General features: G+C 46.6%; 1 protein-coding gene across 4 annotated transcripts in view; it reads right to left on the bottom strand.

Moving 5' to 3' along the window:
* Positions 1-2,469: 2,469 nt before the first annotated feature.
* LOC123513966 (proteoglycan 4-like) overlaps positions 2,470-23,506 on the bottom strand; it is a 60,479-nt gene continuing 39,442 nt past the window's right edge. Inside the window, exons 6-18 of one of the 4 annotated variants that reach the window (XM_045271470.1) lie at positions 23,207-23,336; positions 22,311-22,496; positions 21,842-21,967; positions 20,987-21,186; positions 20,335-20,556; positions 17,621-17,704; positions 17,353-17,501; positions 16,700-16,822; positions 15,913-16,165; positions 14,431-14,568; positions 13,305-14,174; positions 12,593-12,689; positions 2,470-4,122 (exon numbers count right to left, since the gene is read on the bottom strand). In XM_045271470.1, coding sequence (XP_045127405.1) covers positions 3,100-4,122; positions 12,593-12,689; positions 13,305-14,174; positions 14,431-14,568; positions 15,913-16,165; positions 16,700-16,822; positions 17,353-17,501; positions 17,621-17,704; positions 20,335-20,556; positions 20,987-21,186; positions 21,842-21,967; positions 22,311-22,496; positions 23,207-23,336 — 3,601 coding nt within the window. In that variant the 3' untranslated portion in view covers positions 2,470-3,099. The remainder of the gene's footprint in view (positions 4,123-12,592; positions 12,690-13,304; positions 14,175-14,430; positions 14,569-15,912; positions 16,166-16,699; positions 16,823-17,352; positions 17,502-17,620; positions 17,705-20,334; positions 20,557-20,986; positions 21,187-21,841; positions 21,968-22,310; positions 22,497-23,206; positions 23,337-23,506) is intronic. The other 3 variants (XM_045271473.1, XM_045271471.1, XM_045271472.1) reach the window with 3 other exon arrangements.

The raw sequence follows: 23,506 nt of genomic DNA on the forward strand, positions 1-23,506 counted from the left end.
GAAGTCAATGTCTCAGAAAGAACGGTGATATCACCTTGATATCCATTCCTAAGGCAAGAAATTTCCATTCTGTTTTTCCTAATCGCCCATGGCAACAAGAAGGGAGGGAACCTGCCTGACTTACTCTCATCCCTCTTCCCTCAGCTTGCGACTGGGAGGCGCCAACACACCGGCCTCCTGTACTTTAATAAGTTTACAACTTATAAGGAATAAATTCAAGGATCACAGAGATGACTACTTATGTTTTTAGTTATTTTTCCTATTCACCATATAAAATTCATGTTTATCTATCACTAGAATCACGAAAACCCTCTTAAAAATCCCAATAATATCTACTAAAGCTTGCTAAAACTAGTCGATAGTTTTGAGGTGTTTCAAAATATACGGTAACGATTTGTTTCCTGGAGCCTGAGCGAGCATGGACTGGCGCCAAGCAGAATTCATGCTGAGGGGAAATCCTATGTGTAAGGGGCGTCAGGATGGGAGAAGCATACAGCGAGCTAGGCGGATACCATGAGCAGTTGCAATTCAAATGAGGGCGTTGCTGCACATCGCTTCATAATGCATTTCGTTTTTAATGCGTAGATAATTCAGCCTTTGTTGTTAGATATAGTGGTATCTTCAAATGTTTCCAGGTCCTATCTCAAGTTATGTTAACAGACTATTTTACTGAATATACAATAAGTTAAACAACGACTCCGTTTTATGTATGGAGAAACACCAATGTGAATCCGACTGCTAACCTCTATGGATTCTAAAAAATCCTTGTAAGGAAGCGTTTCATTACATGGGCCGAGATCTCTCATGCTATATGTACATATTCTTCCCTTAGTGGGTCAAGGCAGCCTTGATTTGACCAACTTTCCGTATAGATTAATGAGGGGAAGGTGCGTCACGGCGGTGTCACGTGGCGATATATCACGAGACGAGAGCAGAGACACGAGGAGCGGGTAATGCACGCGCCCGCAGTGAGGAAAGGTGACGCAAAGGAGTGACGTGGGCACTTCCATTACCACTGCATTAATTTATCAATGATATTCTTAACATCAAGTACTTGATATTATGAAGTTTACGACGACTTTATTTAATTCTATTTGCTAATCTATTTTATGATGAAAGGGCTGAATATATCCTTTAGAATTTTAGATAGTCATTAACTGCAATTGTATCTTTTTACCCTCTTCTGACTGACATGTTCGGAACTGCATAGGTTTAAGAATTGTTTGTAATGGTGAAAGGATTAAATAATGTAGTTAATACTAATTCTCAAATGAATTGTTTTAATGAAACGCTGTAGCTCATATGTCATCAACCAACTATATATACTGTCCTTACACCCGCTGAGAATGTATGGTTAAAAAAATTACTTTTATCGACCGCGACCCACTACTGCCTCTACGGTATATATTTCAAATCATCGTTATTTTTCCTACAATGTGAACATTTCATAAATTTTCTTTTAATACTGGCTGAGATGTTATTATTTTCACATAGCTGTCTGGCGGCGCTATCACTCACTTCCTCCTTGTGACTAACATCTGCACTGTATTGGCTGCAGGGCGGAATGCTTCAGCCTTCCCTCTCTGCTCGCACGCACGCAGGCCACCAGCCACTCCGAGTCGAGCTTTCTTGGTACTCACTCTCAGACATTTTAATTTTCATGAAGACCAAGATAACTTTATAGACCATAAAAATTATATACCAGGTTTCCATGGATGTCTTTCTCTACTGATGGTATGGAATTCATGTTGAACTGTCTTTAGTATTATTAAATGACAATTGAACACCTTAATAACTTCTGCTATAGAGTCTGTTAAGAGTGGTGGAGATAAGGATGACGACGTGTCCATAGTGCTATCTCGGCCAAGGTTGGTGGCGGTGACCGCATGTTTTAGGTGACATGAATAGCAAGTTGTGGGTGATGGAGGTGCCAGCCATGCCTGTTTAACCTTTCTGTGGATGAACAATGAGAGGGGACGGATAAATGTCAGTACAACGAAGCAGTAGTGAACGTGGAGGGAGTATTGATGATGATGCGGGGTTATGAAGGGAAGTGATGAATTACCTGTCGTTACCTGAACTCGTTACTAGTGCTGTGAACAAACTGCAGCTGCATCAGCAAGGAGAATGCTGTAAAGATTATGCATACAATTCGGCGAGGGGGTGCAGGGGAAGCAAGGTGAGTCCAAGTGATGAGCTGCTGTCACCGTGCCGCCACGACCACCGAGGCTCAGGACATAAGCAAAGGTTATGTACGGATGTTTATTATAAAATACTATATACACATTCAACATGGAGAACTGATGTCCATCTTGGTGCAATAATTAACATGTCTGATTTATATATATATATATATATATATATATATATATATATATATATATATATATATATATATATATATATATATATATATATATATATATATATATATATATATATATATATATATATATATATATATATATATATATATATATATATATATACACACACACACACACACACACACACACACACACACACACACACACACACACACACACACACACACACACACACACTTACTGCATAACTAAAAGTGGGAAATAATTCAAATCAACAACAAAATTCTGGAACGCCTCACGATCAAGCTTTGCCAGTAGTACATCGATGACAGAAGGTGAGGATGAGCATGTGTGATGTGTCCAGAATGAAGGAGCTTGTGAAGCACACACACACACACACACACACACACACACACACACACACACACACACACACACACACACACACACCTTCGGCGGTGTGTTGCTTTCCTGGGTGACGTTCAACAGCCGAGTGTCACTTTGGGAGTGTTTGTGGATCTAAATAAGATGGGAGAGATTACAAATCCTAGTTGTTAAATACCATTATCAATGTATTCAGGCAAGTGAACCTCACAGCGTTTGGTGAAGTGTTGGGTAATGTGTCTCGTGGCGGGGTGGGATGCGCGTTGTGGCGAGGTAAGGACCGTTTCGTCTGTCGCCACCGTTGAAGTTGCATTCCCTCATTCTGCAGGTGTTATTTGTGTCGCGGTTTGGCGCCGTTGTTGTCATTTCGCATTGCTGTTATTGCTTTTTACTGACAATCAACCGCCTCAGCCCAGTTGCACATGCCGCCGACAGGGTCAAACACGAGATTCTGCGGGCAGGTATACACCCAGCCTCGCACCAGCCCGCGCACTGTCTTGGAGCACGAGATGAACTTCTTGCATGAGTGGGGGTGCACGAAATAGCCAGTGTCGTAGCACTGCACGGAGCCATCGGGCAGCAGCACGGCCTTGTCCGTCAGCGAGGCTAGATCACCCAGCGTGCCCGTGAGGACACCGTCCAGGTCATCGTAGTAATAGTCGTAGTAATCAGTGCCGTCTAGGATTGATGACGCTGGGGCACCACCTGCTGCTGGAGTCTCAGGGACGCGGGAGAAGGGCGCCAGCGTGGGTCTGGGAGCTCGGGGCCGAGGAGGCAGCGTGGGCTTCGGGGTACGGGGCGGGGGTGCTCGGGCAGTGGTAGTTGGTTGGGGTGTGGTGGGTTGGGGTGTAGTAGGTCGCGGTTTGAAGCTCGGGCGGACACGTGGGCGTATGGGTCTTGGTGATATGCGAAGCCTGGTCTTGGGCGTAGTGGTGGATGGCGTGGTGGGGGCTGGCGTGGTGGGTGCGGGGGTGGTGAAGGCCGGGGAGGTGGGATCAGGCAGGTCAGGGGAAAGTGTGAAGAGTGAAAGCAGGGAAGGTTTATCGGAAGTTTCCGGCACGAAAGTGGTCTCTAGCACATCCTCGGGGAAGACGGGGAGTGGCTCCTCCTCGACGGGGATGGGGAGGACGGAGGGACCCACTTCCGGGATCTCAGTGGCAGGAAGAGTGACGGCAACTTCTTCCTCAGGTGTTGTGGTCCTGGCGGCCTCCACAGCGGGACGAACAGGTCTGCGAGTGACAGGGGGTCGGGTGGGGCGCTCTCGGGACTCCGGGCGGAGAGTGTCGGGCTGCTCGGGGGAAGGGGTGGTGGTGACGCGAGCACGGAAGAAGTTTCTTGGAGGCGTGGGTGGGACGCGGGGTCGGGAGGTGGGCACGAGGATTCTGGGCGGGGAACTGGTCACCTCCTCCACCTGTACACCACACACGCACACACACACCCGGAGGAGAGGGGAGATGGATTAGAGACTTTCAAGGTGAATCACACACACACACACGCATACACACACACACACACACACACACACACACACACACACACACACACACACACACTCTCTCTCTCTCTCTCTCTCTCTCTCTCTCTCTCTCTCTCTCACACACACACATCTTAACCTAAGTAAAAATAACTCACTACTCTAAAACAACAGAACAGCTTAAAGAAAAGTAGAGTCTTGGAAAGATGTAATTTAACTAATCTTGATAAAAGAATATAAAAGGAAAAATACTTTAAAACTAGAAGTCCTATGCATTCCGGAGAGAGAGAGAGAGAGAGAGAGAGAGAGAGAGAGAGAGAGAGAGAGAGAGAGAGAGAGAGAGAGAGAATTAAAAGTACCCAGGACAACGACAATAACAACGACAACAATAACACTCATCAGAAACACGCGTCCTGCAATGGTAAATGTCTGCAGTAGTGGGGAGTGACAGTGGTTGGGGGTGAGACAAACAGACAGACAGACAGAGAGACGGACAGACAGACGGACAGACAGACGAACAGATGAGTACAATGAAACGGAGGAGAGAGAGAAAAAAAGGATAAATGAATACTAACAGTCCGAAAAAAAAGTCTGGAGTCGGAGGTTTTGAAAAATAAGGTAAAATCAGGTCCGTTTGAATCATTCCTTTCACCTCCCGCGGCTGGATTTTAAATAGGAAAGTTGGTGCTGAGTGCTGAGTGAAGGGTATATAGGATAGAGTAGTGGTGGTGGCGGTGCTGCTGGTGGTGCTTAGAGTGCTGTGTGCTTCTGTTTGTGGTGATGTGGTGGTAATAACGATCTAGAGTGGTGATGGTTATGGTGTATGGTCGTGGTGGGGAGTAGTGATGCATAGTAATGGTGGGCGTGGTTTAAGGCGGTGGTGGTGGTGGTTGTGGTGCCTAGTGGTGGTAGTGATGGTGGTTATAATTTAATGCTGGTCGTGTTGTGTGGCAGTGATCATTAATGCTGGCCGTGAGATTAGTGTGGCTGTGACGGTGTGGGGAGCATGTAACATCCTTATTGATATTTAAGTCGTTCTTACTTCATTTGTTCCGAAAATAATAGTTACCCCTGCAATTGAACCCCGCCCTATCCGTATCTCTGAGCATTTATTGGCATAACTTTATCTAGCTAACTCAAAAATCACCCTTTTATCATTTGACTTTGATGTCTTACCACAACATTCGGTGGTTCCTAGTCAAAATTTTAATATAATCTCAAGTGACGGGGAATACACGAGTCACCTATCAATATAAAAGAAAACGGCATGGAAAAAACGTGACTATTCAGGAGAAACTATAATATATTAAATCCTTCGCCTGTACTATCTACGTATATCTCCAGAACAGGTTTCAGTTGACAACTTCTGAAGCCGCAAGATCAAGTTTTTTCTCTACTTATTTATTCATCTCTCTCTCTCTCTCTCTCTCTCTCTCTCTCTCTCTCTCTCTCTCTCTCTCTCTCTCTCTCTCTCTCTCTCTCTCTCTCTCTTTCTAACTACCTAACTTCATTACAGAATTTTGAGCATATCTAAACTCTGCAGTGTTTTTGTCTACACTGTTAGGTTAGAAAAGATAATATTTACGTTCTTTTTTGCTGACTGGAGGGGAATCTGAAAAGACAAAAAGAACACACCAAGGAACAAACGAATTTTCTCACCCCTGATGCGCGTGAATATTTCTTCTTTTTTTTTCTAAATATTCAATGACGCGTGATGATGATGGTGATGATGGTGATGATGATGATGATAGTCTGTAGTGGAGGAGTGTGTCTGCAACTGGAAGTGTTATATTTATACAGTTTGGGAGGGCAGAGGAGGAAAACAAGTGTAAGTGCTTAAGATAATAAATAGTGTGGGAGGAGGAGGAGCAGAAGGGAGTGGAGAAGGAAGAGGCAGGGGATGAGGGAGGGAGGGAGAGAGTAACCAATTGGTGCAGATCAAGCAGCAGCAGCAGCAGCAGCAGTAACAACAGTAGCAAACACAGGAAGTGACAGGAATAGTCATCAACTCAGGAAGAAACAAAACATTCTCTTACCCCACTTTAGGTTACAAGTTTGGCAATTTGCACTTTTTTTTTTTTTTGAGGGGGCAGGAGTAGGAGTTAGGGAGAGGAGGAAGAGGAGTGGGAGGGGAGTAATCTGCAAGAGACAGTCATTTATACCAAAGGAGTTGCAGAACAACCAGAGCACACAGGAAGAGCCACCGCGGAACCGGGGTCTCTCCTGGTGACCTCCCACAGTCCCCTCTCCTCTCTTTGACCTCCAAGTCCTGAAAGAGAAAAGTAAGTCCATCCAAGTCCAGCAGCTCAAGTCCTCGTGAGGGTCGGTCAATCGTCAGTGTGGTGGAGGGAGGAGGGGGGGTCAAGTTACTCATGGGTTAAACTTAGGTACTACTATATATATATTAACATTAATCAACTTAATCTCATCGTCATGCTTTTAACGAGGATACGTGAAGGGCATTCTCTGGTCAGTAAGTTATTACTTCATTTACTGTTGTCAAGTATTGCTCTACGACCAACTGTGTGCTACATTATGGCTTGCAACTTGGGTTCATATTATATTTACTGTTTAATACTTTGCTACTGTACACAATACGTCAATCAGAGTGCATTGTCCACTACTAGCACTACATGCTCATCCCCACATGCGGTTCTGTACAGTATGCACACTCTGGTTCACTGTCAATGAGTACACAAACTACTCACTATGTATATAATGTACAGGGAGGAAAGTGTAGAGTGGGAGGGGAGAGGATCGGATGAAGATGGATTGGTCAAAGGGGAGAGGGATGGGAGGGATAGGAAGGAAGGTCTACACATATGTACAGTCCAGGAGCATACCAACACACACACACCAACGCTACACCCGACACCAAGGAAAGGAGAAGAGAGAAAACCAAACCAAAGATAATTACGTGAGTGGGGGAGTCGTTGTTCCCGAGCCTCTTCCTCACCACGACCCTCCTCTGCGGGGTGGGGACGAGGGTGGGGGACCTTTCGCTGTCCACTGGGTGCCCCTTGGCAACAAACTCTGCCTCCTTCATCCTCCCGCCACCAAGAGTCTGCAGGTGCACGGGAGTGTGACGGAGTTCAGAGTGAGAGCCGGGGCTGCCAATGGCAGGAGAAGGGCCCGCATGCTGCCCCACGCCTCGACCCCTTGCAACAGAACCCTTGGGGCGCAGTGGGACCCTTGAGCGGGTAGTGAAGGTGGCTGTGGTGGGAGTGTCACGTGTGGTGGAAGTGGTGGTTGATGGTGGTGGCAATGATGGTGAGGAGGATGCGGTTGTGGGGTCGAGGCCATGGGACTTAAGGTCGCCGTAGAGAAAATCTTCATCGTAGTAATAGTAATCCTCAAAGGCGAAGTTGTCAAAATGCAGGGAGGAAGGTTGCCCATGCAGGCTCCGGCCGCCCTGCGCGACCTGCGGCGCCGCGCCAGGCCGAGAGTCATGCACTAGTGGAAGAGGAGTGTCTGTGCCCTCCTTGGGCGTTCTGTGGAGACCCTCGTCATGCAAAATATCTCTCGGAGATTCAGAAAGGACCTCAGTATCATGCACCGTTAGAGAGGAAGTAGTAAGGGGAGGAGAAGGACTACTGAGGGATCCGCTGGAGACATAAGAAGTCTCTAGAGGGTTTTGGAGAGCGTCTGTCCGCTCCACTACCACCACTACCTTGGATCTGATAGCCGGGGAGGGATCTACAGTACCAGCGGCCACGCCAGGCGGCGCTGAGGTTAGGGAAGTCTCAGATACAGGTGGGGTTATTTCAGCTACTTCTAACTCAGACCCGTGCAGCGGGGATGATGGGCGAGCAGCCGTGGTGGAGGGAGGGAGAGGTGTCTGAAGGTCACTGTGTACAATGTCAACTAGAGAAGTTGTGGCTTTTTGTGTCTGTAAAGTGTCTGTCTGTGCTACGTCAGTGGTCTGTGTCACCAGGTCGCTGTGTGTCGCAGCATCACCTGTCTGGTAGTCCCCCCACGTCACGTCCCAGTCCTGTAGGGTATCGGAGTCACTACCGTGAGCCGCGGCCACTGGTGTTACGTAATCAAAATCGTAAGAAACAAAGTCGTCATCTGTCGCCAGGTAGTCCTGCTGTGGCGCACTACTTGACCGCGACAAACTTCTGCCCCACGCGGCGACTCTGCGACGCGCAGTCTGGTCGCCGCGGGCCACAGGCTTCCTCTCTGTCACGAGGTCGTCTGTTGCATACTCATACTGTGCGTAGTAATCATCGCCCGCTAGACTGCCTGTTTGTGGTGCGCGGCCAGTTTGTGCAGGGAAGTTGTGTTGTGTTACCGTGACATCTTGTGCAGAAGTGCCATGTTGTGTTACTATATCCTGTGCACCGAAATCACGTCCTGTTGCTGAAAGATCTTGTGCAATAAAGTCACGCTGTGTTACTGCAACTTCTTGTAAAGTATCTTGTGCAGCTGTTGGGACAGCAATTTCTGAAACAAAGTCACTTTGTGTTGCTGTGACGTCTGGTGCAGTAAAGGCACGTTGCGTTGCTGCGGCATCTGGTGCAGCAAAGTCTCGTTCACTTGCTGAACCATCTTGTGTAGTTGCAGTAACCTCTTGAGTAAAGCTGCGCTCCGTTGCTGCAACATCCTCTGATGCTGTAGGAACAATTACTTCTGCAGCAAAATTTCGCTCTGTTGCTGCTACATTCTGTGGTGCTGTTGCTGCAATATCCTGCGACGCTCTTTGTGCAACATCCTGTGACGCTGTTTGTGTAACATCCAATGACGCTGTTTGTGCAACATCCTGTGACGCTGTTTGTGCAACATCCTGTGACGCTGTTTGAGCAGCATCCTGTGACGTTTGTGCAGCCTTTTGTGATACTGTTTGTACAGCATCTTGTGACGCTGTTGATGTAACAACTTCCGCAGCAAAGCTACTGTCTGTTGCTGCAACACTCTGTGACGCTGTTACTGCAAGAACTTCAGCAAGAATATCTGCAACATCGTGTAATGCAGTGTCGACTTGTGTTGCTACATTCTGCGTGGCAAAGTCTGATGTTGCTAGATCCTGTGTGGCAATGGGTGATGTTGTTGCGTCCTGTGTAGCAGTGCTTGGTGGTGCTGACACATCGCTTGACGTAACATGTGATGCTGTCGCCGCAGCAATTTCAGCAAGGAAGTCACGTTCTACTGCTGTAACATGGTGTTCATTGGTGCCGTGCTGTGTTGCTGGCTGATGGTGTGAGACAAAGCCGCGCCGTGTTGCTGAAAAACCTTGCGGAGCAAAGTCAGGTTGTCTGGTCGTAAACTGTGGCGCGGCAAAGTTACGCCGTGTTGCTGTGGTATCGTGATCAGCAGAGCTGTGGCTCGTTGCACGACCAGAATGTGTAAAAGAGTTGTGCCTCGTCCTTGGAACACTGTGTGCGGCAAAATCACGCTGTGTTGCGCTGTCATGGTGAGTCACGATTGAAGGCTGAGTAACACGACCTCGCGATGTAGTGCGACCACGCGACGATGTGCGACCACGGGATGACGTATGTCCTTGTGATGCAGTGCGACCCCATGAAGACGTGCGTCCGCGTGATGAGGTACGACCACGCTGCGCAGTGTGGCTGCTGTGTGCAGGGAACCTACTCTGCGTTGCTTGATTACTATTGTAATCGTAGTCCGTGTCCTGCCCAGCATAGTCTGTGTATGTCCAGTAATCTCTGTCTGCCGCTCTGCCACCCGTGCTGTAGTAGTCTGTGTAGCTGGGATAGTCCCCGTAGTCCGCATACTGGCCATCCTGCGCTATGTAGTCTGTGCTTCCCGCCTGGCTGTCGTGCCTAGTTCGACCACTCGGGGCTACACGGCCGCTCTGGGTCACAGCGACATCTTGTGTTACGTGGTCAGCCTGAGTCACAAGGCCAGCTAAAGCTGCTTCCACATTTTTAATTACATCATCATCTGGTATCACCGATGCACGCTGAGTCACTTGCTCCTTTTGTGCCACTGGACTCGCTGGAGTCACAGAAACTTCTAGAGCCACGCGGCCAACCTGTACTGTAGAGTCATCTATGGGTGTTGGGACATCCTGGCCCGCAGAAACTTCATGTTCCACCTGGCTGTCCAGGGCTACTCTGTCATCCTGGGTGGCATGGCCGTCTAGTATTGCGTGGCCCACTTGTGCTGTCAAGTCCGCTTCTGTTACAAAATCTGTCTCGGTTACAAGACCATCCTGTGATGTGGCGTCTGGCTCTGTCACATAATCAACACTGGTCACCTGGCCATCTTGGGCTGTGAGGAGAGCTTGGGTCACGAAGTCAGTTTCCGTCACGTAGTCTGTATTTGCCACAGAACTAACCTGTGTCACGGAATCCTGTTCAGTTACTTGGCTGTCTGGTGCTGCATCGCTTACCTGTGCCGCGCGGCTGTCCTGAGTCACTACATCTGCCTCTGTTACATAGTCCGTACTGCTCACCTGTTCTTCCTGCATTACAGATTTTATCTTTGTCACAAGATCTGTACTGGTGATCTGACCATCTTGCATCACACGATCCGTGCTGGTGCCTAAACCATCCTGAATTACAAATTCTGTATTAACGACTAGACCATCCAGTGTCTCACCATTTGATCTGGTGACCTGATCAGCCTCAGTCAAAACGTCTGTACTGGTGACCTGATCAGCCTGAGTCACATCGTCTGTACTGGTGACCTGATCAGCCTGAGTCACTAGGTCAGTGTCAGTAACTTGGTCATTCTGAGCCACATGATCTGCACCTGTGCCTTGGGCGGTCTGTGCCGCATAGTCCTGAGCATAGTCTTGCGTGCCATAGTACTCATAATCGTAGGTGCCGTAGTCATAGTAATCGTGCGACACAAACTTATCCTTTGACAGCAAGTCGCTCTGAGTCAGCACGTTGCCGTGGATGACTTGGCCGTGGGCGATGGAGGCGGCTGGTTGCACAAAGTCGGTTACCGTGGCATGTGCAGCGAGAGGAGCAACGTTTTCTTCAAGTACATGGCCACCGTGCACCCACAGGTCACGTCGCGCTCCTAGATCGTGGGAACCACCGTCGCCCAGTAGTGCCTCGATGCGTGATACTATATTGTCTGGCTCGCTAAGGTGTGGCGGCACAGCGTGGTGTGGCTCGATCGAGCGGGGCGGCTCTGAAGTGGAGCTGGGTGTAAAGCGTGACTGTGTGATGTGTATAGGTGCTATGTGGTGTCGTTCTGTCAGCTGCTGTTGTGGTTCTGTGGTGTGATGCTCTGTGGGATAGTCGACCTCCCAGTAATCTAGTTCTGTAAAGTCTTGCTGTGTTGTGGGATCAAGTTTTGCATGCTGGTCTCTGTTGTGGTGTTCCGTGTCAAGTTCAGGTGTGGAGTGTTGCTGTAGTGTAGTGCTGTCAGATGTCAAGTGATGTTTTCCTGATGTTGTTGTAGTGGCAATGGTGGTCGTTGTTGAAGGTAGTTGCGTCTGTTCTGCTGTTTGTTTAGATTGGTCTGTGGTGTGGGTAGTGAGTACCTGCTGCGCGGTGTGGTCTGAGGGCGTGAGCTCCTTCCCCCGTCCTCTTACATTCGTCCCGGTGTTTCGTACAAAGTCATTTTTCGTGTGGCTGGAGGCGTCGGTCGCCGCCACTGTAGTTTCATCATACAGGAAATCATCGTCATAGTAATAATAGTCTTCTATCGCGAAATCACCGAACACCCCTGCTACTGAAGAGGAGTCCGCGAGGTGTGAGGGTTCCTCGTTCGGTACGACCGCGGCGTCGCCAGCCATGGCCGGCTCTGTGGTCTCCTCGAAGATTGCATCAGTGCCAGGAACGTCTGAGGCTTCCGTGGGAGGCTCAGTGATCGGCTCCTCGGTGGCCACGTCGTCCAGCTGTGCTGCAACCTCCGGGGACACCCTGATGGGGTTGAGTCTGGGCACAGTGTGCACCGGCTGTGGCCTGAACTCTGGCACTTCCAGCAAGGAGAACAGGTTGCCGGGGATCACGTGCGCCATAGCCTCTGCTTTGTCAGCTGTGATAACCCTCTGAGGGATAAGTCTATGGCCCGCCGAGACTCTCCTGCGAGACGAGGACACTCGCGTGCGAACTGGCGACTCACGGATGCGGCTACGCGGCTCACGGCGGTAGACTCGCTGGTGGGGGATCTCCGAGATGTCATTATAGGTCCCGCCATCAAGAGATTGAGTTAAGTACAAGTCAGAAAGTGTTAGTGTAGCTAAGTCAGGCTTGTCAGTGCCCAGCGCCTCTGCCTCCCCCAAGGCGGACAGCGAGAGGTGCTCCGCTTCGGCACCGGAATGAGGCAGCCCTGCCGAGGAAGGAGCCGCAGTACCCGGAGAATGAGTCAAACCATCATGCAACAGATTCTCCACAGCATTGTCTGCGGAAGAGGGCGTTACTGTGGACTCTGACGTTGGTGGAGGCACCACCAGCGACGGGGAGCTGCTGGGGGGCGAACTTACGGGCGGGCTGGTCACCTCAGGCTCCTCGGGGACGAAGGGCTCCTCTGTGGCGGGCGTGGCGGGAGTGGCGGGCCGCTCTCGTTGGATCGTGACGTACCTGGTGGGAAATAAACTCTATTCACTACAAAGTCAAGGCGCCACACAGCCCCGTAGAGAGTGACAGGGCGAAATCCGGCGGCGTGTTGGAAAACTGCATTAGTTACTTAAGGAAAAAATATCATCATTCTGAAAAAAAAAACTGCTGAGCACGAAAGCTTAAAAAATTAACACAATTATTTTTAGAAGCGTTGAATGAAGCTGAGCAACACATGGATCACCAGACAACACACAATATAGACAACACCGATGGCGGTGAGATGTTGCAGGAATCAAAAGCAACACACAGACACGCATCGGAAGACAGGGGTGGTTTAGCACAAAAGAGCAATAATATGTTAAGGAAATCAAAGGCGCCAATACAAAGCAACAGGTCAGGGAGTCAGGAGGACAGTGTGAGAAGTCGTGAGTCGATGCATGAAGAATGTTAAAAGACAAAGACTGAGGCAAATGGCTGTTAGTGGAGCGCTGGTTCTCCGTCTTGATCGGAGGCCAGTTGGTGTGCTCCGCTGAAACAAACGCAACAATCACAGACAGGAAGCAAATAAAATAAAGCCAGAATAAAGCAACGACCCGCGGCCCAGCGAGGCAACTCTGCTCAGCACAGTCAGGATACCTGGGTGTAACGGGAGCTCTGCCCTCCAGATCTTCTGCCGCACTGACTGTGGCCTCAGTGACGGAGGAGAGAGGAAGAGTGGCGGTGGGAGAGAGTCGGGTGCGGGTTATGGTCACGTACTCAAGAGTTGGTTCCGTCGGGAAAAGACTGTCGGCTGCCGGCGTCACTCTGCTGGACGTCGCTGGACGAACCCTTTCAATGACAACATATTCGAGGTCTCCTGTGGCAGGGTCTGCTTCTGTTAGGCTCTCCTCTTGGGTAGGGCGGCGATCTGCGGCAGGGCGCTGCCTCTCGATGGTACTGTACTGGCGGTCTCCGGTAGCCGGAGCTTCTTGCCTCGTCTCGCTCTCCTGCTGGGCAGGACGAGCGGCAGGGCGTTGTCTCTCGATGGTGGCGTACTGGCGCTCTCCTGTGGGAGGAGCAGCTTGCCTCGTTTCGCTCTCCTGCTGGGCAGGGCGAGCTGCAGGACGCTGTCTTTCGATAGTGGCATACTGGCGCTCTTCTGTAGGAGGTGTTACTTGCCTTGGCTCAGTATCTTGCTCTGCAGGGCGGCTCTGAGCTGCAGGACGCTGTCTTTCGATAGTGGCATACTGGCGCTCTTCTGTAGGAGGTGCTACTTGCCTTGTATCGGTGTCTTGCTCAGCGGGGCGACTCTGAGCGGCAGGGTGCTGTCTCTCGATGGTAGTGTATTGGCGCTCTCTTGTGGGCGCGTCGCTCTCCCTAGGCTGTGCAGCCTGTTCTGGCTCGGCCGCGGAAGTGGGACGGTCTCTCGTAATGGTGGTGTATTGTGGCCGAGCGTTGTCCGAGCCGCGCACATCCTGACGGCCGGTACTGACGGTGTCCTCAGTGGCGGGCGCTGGTGTCTGAGGTCTGTGGATGATGAAGCAACATCTTAACTTCTCATAATGAGGGACAGTGGTGGGGCGTGGGGAGAAGGCGTGAAAATAACTGACAGTGTTCAAAGAAGAATATGTAATACACAGATTGAGAGACACTGGTAGGGGGAAAGACACTGGCCGTGAGAAGAGGAGGGAAAAATTCAAGGAAACATTAACCTCTATTAGAAAACAAAAGATGGAGGGTGGGTGGGTGGGTGGGTGGGATTTTGTTGAGGGAACTTACATACCTGTCGCGACTAATGGAGCTGTACTGGGGACGGGTGCGGCCTCCTAGCCTGGCACCGGTGGCAGTGTCCTGGGTCTCTGGGGCCTCGGTGGCGGTGGTTGGGCCTTCGGAGAACTGATTACCGCCTGAATTTTGGAATCTGGAGAATCAGGTGAAGGAGAAGGATGAGGATAAGGAGGAGGAGGAGGAGGAGGAGGAGGAGGTGGAGAAGGAGGAGGAGGAGGACGAAGAGGAATAGGAGGAGTAGACGGAGATGATGATAAAGCAGTAAGATGGAATAGAAGAAAATATATATTTATAAAAAAACAAAAAAACAAGATGGAGACAAGTACGAAGACAACGGGGAAATAAAAACAAGAAGGATTAGGAAGTTATTAAAAAAAAAACAACAACGAGAAGCAGAGATAGCAAAAAAAAAAAAAAAAAAAAAACACCATTAGGAAAATTACAAACAATAAATCAAAACTAAAAATTCACAATACCTCACACTACAAAATAAACATACTCTAACATCTCCTCTTCTGTAATATCTCAACCTTCTATCCTGATCGCTAGTATGAGTTACGTCAAGGCCACTCTACTAGTGATCTGGCTCATCTTTAGTGAGTCTTAGTCATCCTCTCTCAGAGATTTTGGCGAAACTTTTGCTGTTGCCTTAGATATATACAGTGCCTTAGATATAGCCAATGCTTTTGACAGTCTGGCACAAAGATTATATTTCCAGATTGTCCTTCCTTCTCTCTGTAATTTCATCTCAAGTTTCGTCCCTGCCCGTTCTATTGCTGTTATGGTAGACGGTCATACACTGTTCTATAAAAAGGATTAACAGTGGTGTTCTTCATGGATCTGTCCCGTTATCCACTCTCTTCCTGTTATTCACCAATTATCTTTTAATTTAAATCATACTTCTTGTCCTATCCACTTCTACGATGATAATGCTACCCTGCTCTTTTTAAAGTTTCATTTTATTTATTTTTCTATAGACGTCCAATCCGGAAAGTAAGCAGTTCACACAGGGACGCCACGGAACGCCTGACGTCTGATGTTGCATCTCTTGCTATCTTTTACCACTATTTCTAACCCAACTGCTCTTCTGATCATGCTAATTGTATGTCTTTCCTCCTCCTGCGACCTCACTGCATAAGACTTTCTTCTTTTCTCTTACCCCTATTCTGTCCAACTCTCATAGAGATAAGCAGTACTCTAAATCTTTCAAAGCTGTATGGTAAACTCTGGAACTCTTTACCTGTTTCTGCATGTATTTCCTTCTTCGTATGACTCAAATTTTTTCAAGACGAAGGTTTCAAGACACTTATTTTGTATTTTTTACTATCGCTTTCGATTCAATTCTGGGACCGGAACCTGTTTTTTTTTTTTTTATTGCAGTTTTGTTGCCCTTAGCCGGTGCTCTTTCTCTACACACAGTGAAAAGAAGAGAGAGAAAAAAATAAACTTAGAACGACAAGCAAATTACGCCACTTACTGTCTCCCAGCAGTGTTTGGAGACTCTTCTGCCGGCGGTTCCTCATCGTAGTAATAGTCGTAGTAGTAATCTTCCTCGTCTTGGTAGTAGTCGTCGAGGTAAGAGTAGTCAACAGGGATCTCCGTGGTGGTGGGGATGGGAGTGGAGGGACCCTGGGTGGTGGCGCTGGCTCCTCCTCTGTTCCTCTTGGTGGTGCTGCATTTGGCTCGCGTTGGGTGGTCGCAGCCGTCGATCGTTTTGCTGAACACGAGGTCTGAGGGAGGGAGAAATGATGGGCTCTTTGTGGGAGGTATGAAAGATAAATGCATGAAGGGAGGAGGGAAGGAAAGGAAGGAATGATACATCAAGGAAGGAATGAAGGGTGACTATGTTAAGAAAGAAAGAAGTGAAGGACAAAGGGAGTGAAGCATCAAAAAAGGAATGAAGGATGAATGTATTAAGTAAGAAATAAGTAAATAACGAAAGAAAGAAAATAATAGAGGAGTGATCTATTCAAGGACTGGGAGATGAAGGAAACAAGAAAGAAAAAAGGAAAAAGGGATAATATAAGGTACTAAGGAATGAATGAAAAAGTACGTTAAGAAAGAAAGAAGGAAGGATAGACAGATGAATGCACCGAGAAAAATATATATAAAGGGAATGAAGTAATAAAGAAGAAATGAAGAATGAAATGCACTATAAAAAGAGAGGAAGAAAATAAGAGGGTGAGGAATAAGAAAAAAAAAAGAAAATTGTGGTTCGTGACAGCAAGCGTGAGGCAGGAGTGTGTCAGAAGCGTGATGCTCACCGGAGGGACAGGTGAAGGTGTGGGCCACAATGCCGAGCCCAGAAGCCCCGGAGTCCAGACACCAGTAATATTTGTGGCAGTCGTCGGGATTCGGGAAGAAGCCCTCACGACGACACGCGAAACCTGAAGTGAAGGAAACCATGCATAATTTAAGCGATGTCTGTGAAAATATGATAAACTGACGAATAAATGAGTGAATCGACAAATAAGGAAATAAATGAATGAATGAATACAATAAAGAAAAAAAAAAGCTAAGAATAAAAGGACTACTATAGCATAAATTATAGTACTAGTGGTAGTGGCAGTAAGAGAAAATACTGAAGACAATAATGACGGTGAGAATAAGAACAAGAATATGAACAAAAATATACAGGGAAATTAGTAACACCGTCTTCTTCTATTACTACTACTACTACTACTACTACTACTACTACTACTACTACTACTACTACTACTACTACTACTACTACTACTACTACTACTACTACTACTACTACTACTACTACTACTACTACTACTACTACTACTACTACTACTACTACTATATCCCTATCAATCACCCACTAGCACAATCAATCAATCAGTCATTCAATATATCTATCCATCCATTCATGCACCGAACCATTCATCTACGAAAACACAGGGGCCCTTACTGGAGACCGGGCTGGGGGTGGTGGGAGGAGGCGGCGTGTGCAGGGGATGGATGGTGGTTGTGGTGGTTCGCTTGCTACCTTGTCGTCGCCTGGTGCCTGGTCGTCGCCTGGTGCTTGGGTCCCGACGAGTGGATGCAGTCGTAGCGGGCCTATTAATGGAATGAGAGAGTGTGTGTATGTATATATGTTTGAATATGTATGTGGTTGGTTAGTTGTATTTGCCTCCACTGACTTGGTATGTATTTATCCGCATATATTTTGTGTTTACCTTCGTGTGGTGGTGGTAGTGGTGGTGGTGCTGGTCGTTCGTCTGTTCTTGAGGCGGGCGGACAGGCTGACGGGACGGCGAATTCTGGTGGAAGGGAAGGCAGTACGTGAGGCAACCAAACATACACGAAAGAAGAAAATGTGAGGAAAAAAAAAAAAAAAAAAAGGAAAGAAAAGTGCAAAAACTGAACTACTGTTGCCATACACAAGGTAAAAAGAAATATATAGGGAAAGGAAATAAACATGAACAAACACCGATAACTGAATTAAAATCAAATGGAAGACTAAATCAGTAATGAGCTTTTAGTGTGACAAACATTCTAATCTGCCTGAGCAAAACATGGCTGACAAGCATGCGTCACATAATACCTGTTCCTTTTTCCGCTCATGAATATGTCGCACCTGTTATCAATTAATCAAACAACGAACGTGCATGTTTAGGTAATAAAAATACACAAATAAAAACATCCGCTTAAGCATCAAATTTCTACGTTTAGTGGACAAACATGCAATTAATGTCATTATTCTTATTATTAGTAATGATGGTAACACTTGTGATGTTGATGCAGGAAAACATGACGGAGATAATGGTGTCCTCTCATCACCACACGTCAATCATTGTGCATCATACTACCGTTATCGCTGCTATCTCACCACTCAACGCGATCACTTGTACCTACCAACACAACCACTTAAGTCTTTATCTTGCATATCACCACTTACACACACACACACACACACACACACACACACACGTCACGGTTAGCTTAAGAGAATCACGATAACACTAGGAATTTCAATTAAAGATGGTGTAAACTCATGATAATCAGTCTAAGAGAGACCATCACTGAGGAATGAACCTTGACAGTGCACTGACTTTAGTACACCAGTTTGACACATTATTGATCAGGCCACGTAAATCACCAAGACTGATGATTTATAGCCTTCTTTTACTACACCCGCATACACATACATGTACACACATCACTAACACCACATCCTCACTAGCCAGTAGCTACCAACTTCCTGCATCACACCACCCACCACTACACACCACTACCACGTATAGATAATCCTCACACTACATTACACCACACACACATCACACACATCCACCTCTACACCTACACCACACTTAACACATTACTACCAGGATCAAGTCATCACATCCCAACACAATACAAGGCAGAGCTAACATTGTAAGGTCATTCGTGATGGAGTCATGCATGGTACAGACGTCAATGGTGTTAAATTCATGCACGTGTTAAATTATTACGTCCTGGTGAGGTTAATGATAAACTTCTGGTGTCATTGATGATAAAATGGTGTTATTGTTGATGTTCTCCGTTATTACGAATTCCGCCAGCTCTGAAGACATGCAGAGATAGAAAGACAGATATATATATATATATATATATATATATATATATATATATATATATATATATATATATATATATATATATATATATATATATATATATATATAGATAGATAGATAGATAGATAGATAGATAGATAGATAGATAGATAGATAGATAGAGAGAGAGAGAGAGAGAGAGAGAGAGAGAGAGAGAGAGAGAGAGAGAGAGAGAGAGAGAGAGAGAGAGAGAGAGAGAGAGAGAGAGAGAGAGAGAGAGAGAGAGAGAGAGAGTTGAAAAGAGAAAGCTTGGAAATGTGATAGCGGAAAAGAAGAAAAATGTTGATTTGTTGGAATTCCTGTTTTGATTAATGTTTGTTTGTTTGTTTGTTTATGTTTGTTTATTAATGCAGTAGTAGTAGTAGTAGTAGTAGTAGTAGTAGTAGTAGTAGTAGTAGTAGTAGTAGTAGTAGTAGTAAGTAGTAGTAGTAGTAGTAGTAGTAGTAGTAGTAGTAGTAGTAGTAGTAGTAGTAGTAGTAGTAGTAGTAGTAGTAGTAGTAGTAGTAGTAGTAGTAGTAGTAGTAGTAGTAGTAGTAGTAGTAGTAGTAGTAGTAGTAGTAGTAGTAGTAGTAGTAGTAGTAGTAGAGAATATCACATTGGGTTGTCACAAAGAATGATGTTTACAAATAATGAAAAAGAGGCCGAGGACGAAGACAGAAACGGGAGCGAGAAGGACGAGGAGAACGAGGTAGCAAGGTAACTGTCCATCACGCATCACAGAAAATATGTGGAATAAAAGGAAAATAAGGATGAAATAAGATGTATAAAAGTTACAACATAAAGCAAGAATCAAACTGAAAAAAAAGGAAAAAAGGATGAAATATGAACAGAGAAACTGATAAAAGTAAATGAAGAAAGATTATAAATTAATACATGATAAAATTTAAACATAATTTAGTAAATAACCAACCAGCTTTAAAATGACAATGACAAAAAAAAAAAAAAATGATAAAAAGAAACTCATTTAAAAACCACAGCGAAGCAAATGCTTAATTGAAATAGTTAATTAACACACATATTATAAACACTACATTTCCCAATTAACATTTATATCAATACACAAACATTCCTCTACGCATAAATGCAATGTCACCTCTAAACAACTCAAAAAAACATAAAAACCTACGAAACATAATTAAACAGAAGCACGTGCGGGGTTTGGGAGCTGGATTGGAAGCAAGAAGCGGAGCATTCATCAATACGTGTTATGGAATGTACACAACGATACATCCTTGGCGAGGCGATAAAGGAGGATGCGAATACAGGGGCATGTCCCAGTACAGTCGCCTCTATACCTTTCCCCAGGGGCACTCTGTCGAGTCTCCTCCCTGGTGCGAGTCCTGGAGGGTGCTTGGGTGTCCTGGTTACGATCTCGAGTGCGGGTCCGTGTGCGAGTTCGCGGCCTGCTGGTGGTTGTGGTGGTGGTGGTGGTGATGGTGCGGGAAGCGGGGCGTGTGCGAGGTCTGGCTGGGCGGCGGCGTCTTGTTTCGGTCTCTTTGGTTGGAGGCTCAGGTACTCTGCAAGTGTGTATGATGCATGTGTGTGTCTGGGAGGCGGTGTGTTTTGTGTGGTGCGGTGTTGATGGTGGAAAGGGACATGGTGTGTGTGTGTGTGTGTGTGTGTGTGTGTGTGTGTGTGTGTGTGTGTGTGTGTGTGTGTGTGTGTGTGTGTGTGTGTGGGTACTATCACTGGTGCATGAGATCAGAGCGGATCATACAATCACCACCATAGCACAGAGCGGCCGCTGCATGCATCGTTAACCTTCCACGTGGACAACAACCCTAAATACTTACCGACAAGTCCTGACGTGTTTAATCTACGCATTACTGAGAAAAGTAAGGGAAGGGCTGCATTATAACCGTAAGACATTTAGGACTCTATAACGGCCACGAGGCATCTAAAAAATCATGACATAGCTGAAGACACTAAACAGGAGACGAGACTTACTGTTGTGCCGGTGCGGGGGCCTTCTGCAGGTTTCTAGCTTCGTTCAGGGCCTCGTCAACGTCTCCCTCAGTGCCGAAGAGAGCCTTCTTGCCGGCCTCGATCAGTGGGTATTGCTCACCGTTACAAATGCCGCGGAAGTCGTCATTGTCCAGACTCCAGTACATGATTCCTCCCAGACCGTTCTCTCTGACGTACTCCGCCTGCAGGGATCAAACACGTGAGGGGAAGGAAAAAAACACAGAAGAGATCACTCTTATCCGGGTTTACCTCCTGCAAAAAGGAACGATTAAGTATTTTCAGACGCACACAAAAGGAGGTTGGCGCACGGCCGGCGACACGTGAAAAAGTCTGCTATTGTCGTCTCACGGGGGAAAAGAGAGAGAGAGAGAGAGAGAGAGAGAGAGAGAGAGAGAGAGAGAGAGAGAGAGAGAGAGAGAGAGAGAATAAATGCCTGATTCTTTTCACTACTCCAGATGGTCACGAGAAAGCAATAAACTATTTTTATACCTCTCTACTGTTTAGAATTAGTAAGTAATCTTTTTTATGACATGAAGCGAAAAAATGAGTCATTGCGAAAAGCGAAATAATTCTATAAAAGAAAACAGGAAGTAAAGATCTTTGTGCTGAGTCAGTGTTGTAGCCCCGGGCATCTCAATATTACTTGCCGCTGAAACCTGCTAAAGGCATAAAGTATTTAGAGTATCGTTTCCATTCAGTCTCAACTCCTTTAGCTCGCTACTCTGGCCGCTGACATCCAATAAAGGCACGAAAAGTTATTATATCACTTTTTTTCCCCGTTACAGAACTCTTATGATTCACTCCAAGCGTTATGTACAGTACATTAGCCTAGCTCACCTTCCTGGCCACGATCTTCTCGTCGTCGTAGCCCACCCACTGGTTCCCGGAGAAAGCGTAGGGTCCGATTCGGCGCGGGAATGGTTTCTTGACAGACCATCCGTGGGACGCAATGTTCTCGCACACCTGCAGGAAAAAAAAAAAAAAAAACTTAGATACACAAAGAAATGAAAGAAACAACGAATTGACAAAAACAACAACAACAACAACAACAACAACAACAACAACAACACCCTGTTTCTATCTAACAATTTTTCTTTTCAGACATACAATTTTGGAGAGCAGCTTTGTTTATTTGTCTATGAACACTGATCCTATTCTATCTTGTAGCTCCTTCACAATAATAAACTCAAACATATTCATGCCTTCTTTGAATACTTATAGAATAAACCAAAAGAATCAATCCATGCATCTGTAGGCCTGTTAATGTAGCAATGACTTTTAATCCATTTGTTTCTCTTCACCTCACCTCATAGAAAGCCATGAATCCCTTTTCCCGCGTGTATTTGCCCTGCTCGCCGGGACCGTCCGCTGAGGCTCCAAAGTCGGTGAAGTTTCCGTCGATCAGGGTGTAGGAACGGCCGTAGGTTGGAATGCCGATGACCAGCTTGTCCGCGTCTGCCCCGAGCTCTATGTAGTACTTCACTGTCCAGTCCTGAGGCGAGTGTTGAGGTCTTAGATACACGTCTGCAGTTTAGATCTCTCATTTCTTCTTGGTTTTTGTGTAGTAACTCTTGTTTAATTATAACTACGAGTGTGTGCGAGTTGCCTTTAGTTTGGTTGATGGGTATTCAAATAATTAGAGATAAAAAAGTAGCTATATAAGTAAATAGGTAGGTAGTAGATTAATAGACAGAAGGGTAAACAGGAATGAAAATGAACATTTTGCTGAATATAGATAAAAATCACATAAAAATAAGAAACACACACACACACACACACACACACACACACACACACACGGCCCGGTAGTTCAGTGGTTAGAGCGCTGGCTTCACAAGGCAGAGGACCGGGGTTCGATTCCCCGGCCGGGTGGAGATATTTGAGTGTGTCTCCTTTCACGTGTAGCCTCTGTTCACCTAGCAGTGAGTAGGTACGGGATGTAAATCGAGGAGTTGTGACCTTGTTGTCCCGGTGTGTGGTGTGTGTCTGGTCTCAGGCCTATCCGAAGATCGGAAATAATGAGCTCTGAGCTCGTTCCGTAGGGTAACGTCTGGCTGTCTCGTCAGAGACTGCAGCAGATCAAACAGTGAATTACACACACACACACACACACACACACACACACACACACACACACACACGCACGACAGGAATACGCAAGAAAAACCAGATGAGGTACCAATCAACACTCTGACACAGTACCACATTGAGTTGGGCGTTCCAGGCGTACTCTGAGGTGCCGGGCGGTTGCATGAGGGACGCGTGGTGGTTCACGGAGGGCTCGTAGGCGCTGTGGTAGTCATAGTTCAGGATGTTGATGAAGTCGAGATCTCTGCGGAAGGATGCAAAGATGAGAAAACAGCTGCGGTACGTTCATCTATTTCTTTTTTTCCTTTCCTTTTGTTTTCATGTACAAGGGAGGTACAATAAATGCAGAAACAACTAATGGAGAAATGATATATTTAACAGTCTCTCATTTTAAAGAAGAAAAAAAGAATACGT

The sequence above is a fragment of the Portunus trituberculatus genome, chromosome 37 (assembly GCF_017591435.1).
Source record: "Portunus trituberculatus isolate SZX2019 chromosome 37, ASM1759143v1, whole genome shotgun sequence".
In the NCBI taxonomy this organism is placed as follows: Eukaryota; Metazoa; Arthropoda; class Malacostraca; order Decapoda; family Portunidae; genus Portunus; species Portunus trituberculatus.